At 53.1% G+C, this 9,666-nt stretch overlaps 2 gene segments (V, D, J or C); both read left to right on the top strand.

Moving 5' to 3' along the window:
- Positions 1-2,958: 2,958 nt before the first annotated feature.
- Positions 2,959-5,288, top strand: LOC138398924 (immunoglobulin heavy variable 1-46-like). The segment is given in 3 exon segments: positions 2,959-3,019; positions 3,102-3,407; positions 5,050-5,288. Coding segments are annotated over 3 exon segments (591 nt in total).
- A 3,658-nt stretch (positions 5,289-8,946) lies between these two features.
- On the top strand, positions 8,947-9,388 carry LOC138397179 (immunoglobulin heavy variable 3-23-like; the record flags this gene model as incomplete). The annotated part of the segment is given in 2 exon segments: positions 8,947-8,992; positions 9,096-9,388. Coding segments are annotated over 2 exon segments (339 nt in total), but the record flags the coding sequence as incomplete, so codon positions are not given.
- Positions 9,389-9,666: the final 278 nt, after the last annotated feature.

The raw sequence follows: 9,666 nt of genomic DNA, 5'->3' as shown, positions 1-9,666 counted from the left end.
GAAGCGATTACAACACTCATGTTTTGCATAAACAAAATATGGCCCAGATCCTGTCACACCAAAGATAAGAAAATGATGTAATGCTCACTCAAGGCTTCTTGTACACGTGCTTGCGCAATCTTAGTGATTTTCCACCCACAAACTTACAATATAAAACTTTCCGTTTCAAAGGCTGGCTGCTGCTCTCTGTGCCGCCTTTGGTGGTGCAGAGGGTAGTCCCTGGCCAGCTAATAGAGACTCCTGATTTGGCTCAATTCGGTCTTTAGGTGGTCATTTCTCGCGTCTCAGACCATAACAAGTCTATCTGAGCAGGAGAACGTAGGGAGCCCAGACACACAGGGGGACAAAACTGAGGTCACTAGAGGAACTTGGACCCTCTGGCAGCTACATGCTCAGCACCCCTCTCTCATCATCCTCACACTCATTTCTTTCTCATCCTTTGTGGTATTTGCAAAGTTTCTCTTCCCCCCATGGAAATATTCAGCATTTCCTTGGGAATCCCTTGGGCTCATCCAGGATACAGAACCAGGGAGACCCAGGTCTCTCCTGCAGCGCCCTGGGCTTGGGCAGGTGCAGGGGTGACTAGGAAGTGCCTCGGCCCCTGTGTCAGATGCAGGGCCTGCGGGCCAGGGGGAGGTCAGGAAGGGGAGATGAACAGCGGGCTGGGCACACGAGGATGGTCAATGCCACCTTCCTTGCTGGTGAAGAGGGAGCCCCGGGGAAGCCTGGCCTCCCTCACAGGGCAGGAACCACACTCACCCGGCTGCTGCCCACCCAGGAGCTGACCCGGCTCAGCAGCACCACCTGAGCTGGCCGACAGCTCCTGCTCTGAATTATCAGGGCCTCACTTCCCTCAGTTGTGGGTTCCCAGGGGGTCCCCAGCCCCGGCTCACACCCCTGCTGGTCTCCACAGTGTCCTGGGCAGCAGTGAACTGGGGACACCCAGCGTCCCTGCACCTTCATGGCCTCTGTGGTTGGCACCAGGGAGTCCCTGGGCACAGCCTGTGTTTGGGGCCAGACACAGCCCCCTCCTCTGGGCAGGGGGCACCGGGAAGTCACATTGCAAAGGGCCCTGCTATGGCATGGGGGATCCAGGTCAGTGGTACAATCACCCGCGTTCTCCCCAGGCCACCTGCAGCCCCTGCTCACCCCAGCGGACCCACTGGGTCCATGTTCAGCGTCAACTGCAGCCGGGACCAGGAAGCAGACGTGTCTCCTCCACTGTGGTTTTCAAGTGCGGCTCTTCTGCTCCTGGACTTGAGAAGTAAAAAGCAAAAGACAGTCACTCCGTGGAGCCCACTTGTCCAGATGGGACAGGGACACGGTGCCCACAGTAGATGCCCCATGGGGCAAGTAGCAGGTGGTGGCCCATCCCAGGCCCTGGTCCTCAGGGACTCGGACCTTCCCAGCTCTCCCTCCTGAGTCCCCTCTTCCAAGATCAGTTCTTGCTTCTCCACCTGGGGAGATGCCCCATCCAGGTCCCCAGGGCCCTGCCCTCCGGCTCCTGGCTGTGTCCCTGAGAGGGGGCCTGCTGGGCTGCAGGGCCAGGGTGGCCCTCCCCACAGTCCGGGCAGCTCGGTGTTGGCTGCACTGACTGCACATGGCTCTGCCGGCTGTGGCCCTCCAGGGGCAACCCTGGCCCCGCTCAGGGGCATCTGCAGGGTCCCTCTTGCCGGGAGAACAGGCAAACCCACAGCGTGGGCAGGTCCATTTCTCCCGTTGTGAGGTGTTTGCTGTTGTCTGTCTGACAAGGGCACATACCCAGGCCCAGGGTCAGTGTGTGGGCTCGGCCCATGTGCCACATGCAGGGAAGAAGGGAAGTACCACTCCGGCTGCAGTGAACGCGGGCCACAGTGTGTGTGTGTGTGTGTGTGTGAGTGTGTTAGTGTGTGTGTGTGAGTGTGTGTGTGCGTTTGTGCCCTGCAGGATCAGTAGTTGTGTGGCCGGCTCTGAGCCAGGCCCATGAGCTGTGTGTTAAAGTGACATTTAACCAGAAGAACTTCAAGGACATACGAGGCTCCTGCCAAGCCCCGCGGGTTTCTGCACCACTGTGGGTGTGGCCGGGCCAGGGCCTGTGGAGCTCCAGGGAAGGGGCTCCCCGAGGCTCTCACAGAATCCTTGCTTGGGGCCTCCCTGCAGAGCTCCCTGGGTTTAGAAAGGCCAGTTCACCCTTTCCAGTCAAAAGCACATGCTGTCAGTGAAGCAGCATGTGACCTGGGGCACAGCCAGGTCACCCTGGGCTGGGGACACTGGAAGGAAGATGCTCTGTGAGTCCAGAGGGAACCTCCACTGCCGGAGGCGCTGGGCTGCAGGGGGCGCTCAGGAGCACCCAGCACAGGCTGCCGCCAGCAGCAGGCTCAGAGGAGGCCGGGAGGGGTTCCTCCTGGGGACTGGCTCTTCCTTTTTTAAAAAACCGAAAATAAGAATTTTATATGACATGTTATTTCTCCTCAGCTGTGTTTAGGTAACACAATATTTTAATGAAAGCCACATTTACAAAGGGTCTCTAGCCCTCCTGCATGTGCTAAGAGTAAGCAGCTGGGGGCAAGGGAACATTTTTATATACAAATGGGCAGAAAATTTCAGGGAACTCACGGATCCAAAGGACAAGACCTTTGGGTATAAAATGGCACAGATGGTCCCAGGGCTCTCCGTGCATTTCCCATGTGGGTTCACAGTGAGGAACGTGTATTTGGCAGCTTGTCCCTCAGTGGGAGGACCTCTGTGCACATGGAGTCGAGGGGGTTGCAGGGACACCTGTCCTCAGCGTCGCCCTGTTGTGTGGCCCCCACATCATCTCGGTTCTCTTTCTCACACTGGGGAAGGTCTAGGGCTATGAAACGTCCTGCCTCATGAATATGCAAATGGCCTGAGGTCTGCTGGGGTACATACAGCTATGCCTGCGCCCCGAGAGCCTCACCCCACCACCACGTCCCTGCTCTGGAGAAGCCCCTGGCAGCTCAGCTACTCACCATGGACTGGACCTGGAGGATCCTCTTCCTGGTGGCCGCAGTGACAGGTGAGGGGCTCCCCAGTCCCAGGGTGAGGAGGGGCCCGGACCCAGCCAGGGGGTCTCACCCAGTCCTGTCTCCTCTGCACAGGCGCCCGCTCCCAGGTCCAGCTGGTGCAGTCGGGGGCTGAGGTGAGGCCACCTGGGGCCTCCGTGAAGGTGTCCTGCAAGGCTTCTGGATACACCTTCACCAGCTACTACATGCACTGGGTGCGACAGACCCCTGGACAAGGGCTGGAGTGGATGGGACGTTTTGACCCTGAAGATGGTTCCACAAACTACGCGCAGAAGTTTCAGGGCCGAGTCAGCATGACCGGGACCACATCCACAAACACAGCCTTCATGGAGCTGAGCAGTCTGAGACCCGAGGACACGGCCGTGTATTACTGTGCGAGAGACACAGTGTGACAACCCACATCCTGAGGGGTCGGAAACCCTGAGGGAGATGCAGCTGTGCTGGGGATGAGAAAGTGATGAGGGACATTAGGTTCAAATGTTTCCCAATATGGGTTAGTTAGTTGAGGAAAAGGCATATGTGACACGTGTATGCAGTCTAATTACATTGCAAAGATGTCATTCAGTTGTCACCGTATCAACAGAGCTTAGAGAATCACGGAAGACTCAAGCTAATAAAGCCAGTACAAGCATTTCCATTAAGTTATTAATGTGAACATGAGTTTTCACATCAGTTGGGTAAATAAATTGGAGTAAGAATTCTAAATCAAAAGGTACATGCCTTTTAACACATAAGAAATGGCCAAAATGTCTCCCAAAATGTCTTTCTTATTTCTTTTTAGTGAAATTTATTTTACGGTGGTTTTAAGTTCACAGTACCATCGTGAGAAGGTCCAGAGAGATCCCGTTTACTCGCGGTCTGCGCAAGCGCGAACTTCCTCGGTGTGGCACACTGTGACAGGTTCATGAACAGGTTGCAATGGACGAACCTACGTTGACACGTCGTCATTACCCAAAATCCACAGCTTGAATTTGGTTTCGCCGTTGGTGCCGTCCCTTCTGTGGGTTCTGGCCAATTGATACAGACATGCATCTATTACTCTGGTGCCATAACTTGCCGACTCATTTGTGGAATTCCAAGGGAGGCAAACGATGGTGCCTGGGAAAAGAGGCCGCTCTAGGGAGGGTGGAAGCGGACAGTGGGTCAGGAACCGAGCCTGCCCTCGGGAAGGCCCGCAGTGGGTCCCGCGTGCTGTGCTGGCCTTTGCCCTCCTCAGAGGTGAAGGCGCCTCTCGTGTCCTCTGCGGAGCAGGGAGAACCCCCGAGGCATCCCCGCCCGCCTGTGTTGCTGTCCCCTCAGGGGTGGCCCTCATGACTGCCTGCCCCATCCTAGCGCCCGCTGAGGAGGGCAGGGCACGGACTCTCTCCCCCAACACAGTGGCATCAGGGCATTGGTGGCAGGAGGGTATTGCGATTAGGAATTAGGAGACAGTGAGGGACAACAATTCAGTTGGCTGTTGTCAGGTGTCGAGAACATTCAGGTGTAGGTTTGAGACCTTCCTTTGCTTTTGGCTTTAAGTAAGTTAGGGAAGTTGGGTAGTGGATCACTTTCATCTATTAGAGTGTATTGGAACTTCAATAACTTTTGTGCAAACCTTTATATCACGTCTATGGAAATTTTAGCCTGCTCAATATAAAATAAGATATACAGGTATTTTCTGGGTTTATCATCCAATATCATAGAATAGTCAACGGTACAAACCAGATAGATACGTTTGATCAAGATTACAGAAGTATCTGCTGTGCATGGGACATTATAATCACTTTGGTAAAGTCTCTTTAACTTGAAAGTGCCTTATTTAAAAGTAGCAAAGAACGTTATTCGGCTGAGGCTCACGTATTACAAGGAATAGCTGAGAGTTTGGGAAAATCTGTGTCACTCTTGACACCCAATACATTGGAGCCCCAGTGAGCAGGGTTTCCCTGACAGAGCAGCAAGGTGTCCCCGGGTACTGACGGGTGTCGGCCTTGTCACCGTTCACGCACCCTGAACACTTCCAGGTAGGGAGGGGATGGGGCACTTCTTCTCTTCAAAGCCTTCTCGCTGATGGGACACGAAGGGACCTACTGCTGTCAATGTTCTTGGTCACTGCTGTGCCATCTTTTGTTCCGCTGTCTCTTCTGCTCACGGCATCCGCGGCTGCTTCCAGGACAGGCCCTGGAGAGGGGGGGCCGCCCTGCTCTGCGGTCTGCAGGCCACGGGCTCCGCATCCTGCATCATTTTTCTTTGACAGCATTTGAGCATGTCCTGTGGCTGTTTTAGAACAGGCAGAGAGGCGACTTCACATTCTATTTCTGTTGTCAATACAGGTCTGAAATTTCCCATTTAACGTCACTGGTGAAATGCAATAAAATCGGGAAAGTTGTTACATCAGAAACTTTGTAAACTCCTGAGTTGTATCAGGAGTTGATCCCTGCCCCATCCCCCGATCTTCTGCAGGCTGCGTGGTGACCACTTCTGGTCTGGTCTTGTGTTCCTCTTCAGCCGCAGACCCTGCCTGAGCACACTCCGTTCCGAATCCCTGGGAATCGGCTCCACTATTCCAAGGAAATGCCCATAACTTGACTCACATCATATTCTTCCAGTGTTTTCTGCCACTTGTTTCCATGTGGGCAGATTCTCCGAGCCCTGTTCTGGGCAGAGCTGCACAGCTGAGGTCCTGCCCTTTCGGGGACACAACATCCAGCTTCTCCAAGTGACGTCCTCCCTAGTGCCCTCTGAGGGATGGAATCCCTTCGCAGGGCTGGGCCTGGCCACAGACCTCAGGGAAGGCCTGTGGCGTGTCCAGGACACGCTGAGTGTGGAAGAAGAAAAAGGCCTGGGGAAACTCCTGGAGACGTTGTGGGGAGGGACCCGGCTGTGTCCGGATCTACATAAGAGAAGGAGGGTTCAGGTATGGGCTGGAAGCAGACGCCATTCAGCCTAGCTGGCCTTCCCCACGCAACATCCTCTGCAGTCACCTCCTTTTGGATGGAGGGAAGGGCAGGTCAGGCTCTCACATAACAGCGGTAACGTAACAATCTCTCAGGGGAGACGGGAACCGCAGTACATGGGAGGTTCAGGGAGAGAAAGCAGGAAGGACCGAAACAAGCCAGATCTCAGTCCCTTCCCTGCGTGAGTACGAGGCTTCCCCATGGGAAGATTTCTCCTCAGTCTCCAGGACAGAATAGATCTGCTAATGGGCTGTGTAAGGTCCCGACGCCCTCCTTAGACAGGCCGGGGTGTCTGGGGAAGGCGACGCTGTGGTCTGGAAGAAAACGAGATTGTTGTGTCCTCTCCTTGGCCTGCTGCCAGCTGCACAAGGCGTCTCAGAGGTCAGACGTGCACCAGGTGTGATGGCCACTGCTGCACGTGGCTGGCAAGGACCGAGGCTCCGTGTCCTAAGGTGTCGCTTCCAAGGTGCAGCTGCAGGAGTCGGGCTCAGGGCTGGTGAAGCCATCTCAGACACTCTCCCTGATCTGGGACATCTCTGGACTGTTCATCACACGCTGTGGTTACTGCTGGAGCTGCATCTGCCAGCCCTGGGGCAAGGCATGGGACTGCGTCAGGGACATATGCTACGTAGGGAGCACAAATTACAACCTGTCCCTCCAGAGCTGAGTTGCCACGTCCTGATCAATGTCCAAGAACCAGTTGTCCCTGCAGCTGAGCTCTGTGTCCACGAAGGACAGGGCCGGAGTCACTGTGGGACACACAGTGAGGGGACATCAGTGTGAGCCCAGACACAGACCTCCCTGCAGGGGCGCTCGTGGCCGCCAGGGGGCGCCCGGGACACCCTGAGCACAGAGCTCTGGACCAGGTGCAGAGGGAAACTGAGGTTTCCTTTCAGATCCTGGGGTTTCCTGTCTCTGCCTGTCACTCTTCTTACTCAGGAGTCCAGGTTTTCTCCTTGTAATGCCCAGGTCTCGTTCATCTGAAATGGGATGACTCAGGACCTGAATTCAATGCAAATTAAAGCCTTAATTTTTTTCACTTTTCTGCTCTCCATAAACTTTCAGTACAATATTTGGAGTATGCAATCAGCCACCCGCAATCCACACCCTTGTGCCATGAAAGGGTTTTGTGTTTCCTACGCTGTGTGGGTCATTCAGGAGCAAACACTTCTCTGCAGAGATGATTCTGTATGTGCTGGGGGTTTGTTTCGCCCTGGAAAATTTAAACTGCAATCCCTTTAGCAAGTCCAGCTTCCCGCGATCCAGTGCCTATGTCCAGTGTCGTCTTGTCCCAGCCCACATGCCGCCTGGTGGGCTGTGCCTAATAAGCTAATGCTCTGGTCCTGTTTCTCCCTGCAAGTCCTGGTCTCTCCGCAGATTGCAGGTTTGCTGTTGGTCATATAGCTTCTGCTCTTTGAAATATTAAATAAAATTTGCTACTCTAGAGCTTCCGCAGTCATGCTTTATAGATGACGATGATGTTGCTATTGTTGTGGCTGATGTAAGAAGAAGAGCTTTTTCTCAGCTGTCTACTTCTCCCAGGTGAGGATAAGCTTTATCCTAAATGTCAAGAAATTGGAAACGATCAAACTATTAACCAGTAGTTTAATTAAATAAGCATTTTTTGCAAATGATGCGTTAGGACACTACATCATTGACAGCAATGGCTGTGTCATGCTCACTGCAGCGTGGCCACGTCCACAGTGTGTGCTGTGAGCAAAGAAGCAAAAAGCACCTGCTACGTGATTCCACTCATAAATTCTAGAGAGTGAAAACTGAAGTAACATAAACTATATTAGCACTTGCCTGAGTAAAGGGAGGGAGAGGGAAGGAGAAAGGAGGAGGAATTTTTGAAGGACAAGTGTAAACTTTGAGGCCAGGTGCAGTGGCTCACGCCTTTAATACTCGCACTCTGGGAGGCCAAGTGAGGAGGGTCACTCAAGGTCAGGAGTTCTAGACCAGCCTGAGCAAGAGCTAGACACTGTCTCTACTAAGAAAAAAAAAAATAGAAAGAAATTAGCTCAACAACTAAAAATTATATATATAAAAATGTTAGCTGGGCATGGTGGCGCATGCCTGTAGTCCCAGCGACACGGGAGGCTGAGGCAGAAGGATTGCTTAAGCCCAGCAGTATGAGGTTGCTGTGAGCCAGGCTGGTGCCACGGCACTCTAGGCTGGGCAACAGAACAAGACTCTGTCTCCAAAAATAATAAATAACTAAGTGTAAATATTGAGGGAAACCGATTTCTTCAATATCACAGACAGGGTGATGATGGCTTTAATACTTTTAATTTGCACAGTTAAAATATGTTAATGAAACTGTACATCAACTATACATCACTAAATATGAACAGTTAAATAGATGATTTGTTAGGGAAGGAGTGATGGACAAATAGGTAAAAATGAGTGAAACATTAAGTACATGAAAATGCTTCTGCTTTGACCCTGTGTGTTCCCAATATTTGGCACATATTATTTAAGTAAAACCAGGAAGGCATAAATTTGCTTTATATTCTCATTACAGAGTCAAGGGGCCAGAAAGCACCCTAGGCTTGTCCAGCCCTGGTCTGCAGTGGGTTCCAGGGATGGGATTATAGGCCCAGACACTGAGCCTAAATCTTCCCGGGTATGTGCTCCTGGACATGCCAGACAAGCTCTATATGCATCTAGGGTTTCGTTTATGTCTGTAAAATACATGAAACACCGACACCTACAGCACATGGCTTAAGTGTGTTTGTAAATTAGATAAGTGAAGAGGAGTTAATTATTTATCACAGTACAGTCACGCAGTTTTTCTCTGGGCCTTGTCCTCCCTCAGCTGTCCCACCCCGGCACTTGCTATATAGCAGGGGACATGCAAATAGGGCCCTCCCTCTGCTGATGAAAACCAGCCCAGCCCTCATCCTGCAGCTCTGGGACAGGAGCCCCAGCCCCGCCATTCCCAGGTGTCCCCATTTGGTGATCAGGAGTGAACACAGACACTCACCATGGAGTCTGGGCTGACCTGGGTTTTCCTTGTGGCTCTGTTACAAGGTAATTCAGGGAGAACTGGAGATATTGGGTGTGTCATGGATGTGAGTGAGAGAAACAGGGGTGTGTGTGGCAGTTTCTGACCAGGCTGTGTCTGTGTTTGCAGGTGTCCAGTGTGAGGTGCAGCTGGTGGAGTCTGGGGGCGGCTTGGTCCAGCCTGGGGGGTCCCTGAGACTCTCCTGTGTAGCCTCCGGATTCACCTTCAGTGACTACGATATGGACTGGGTCCGCCAGGCTCCAGGGAAGGGGCTGGAGTGGGTGGCAGACATTGATAGTGATGGTGGCACATACTACGCAGACGCCGTGAAGGGCCGGTTCACCATCTCCAGAGACAACAGCAAGAACACGCTGTCTCTGCAAATGAACAGTCTGAGAGCCGAGGACACGGCCCTGTACTACTGTGCAAGTGACACAGTGAGGGGACATCAGTGTGAGCCCAGACACAAACCTCCTGTGGGGGCAGCGCGGGGCCACCAGGGGGCGCCCAAGACACAGGAGCAGAGTCAGCCCAGGGCAGCTGCAGGTGGAGGGTAAGGGCTGGTTTCCTCTCAGGGTCGTGGCTTCCTCTCCAGAAAACGGTTTCCTCTCGGGAACTTCTCTGAATTCACGATTCTGTGTTTCCCTCTGCAGTCTCTGAGTTAGATATGTTTGTGGTAATGAGAGAAAATATTGTCATC

Source organism: Eulemur rufifrons, chromosome 2 (genome assembly GCF_041146395.1).
Source record: "Eulemur rufifrons isolate Redbay chromosome 2, OSU_ERuf_1, whole genome shotgun sequence".
Classification (NCBI taxonomy): domain Eukaryota; kingdom Metazoa; phylum Chordata; class Mammalia; order Primates; family Lemuridae; genus Eulemur; species Eulemur rufifrons.
The sequence above is the reverse complement of the archived record's forward strand: the minus strand, read 5'-3'. Positions and strand labels throughout refer to the sequence as shown.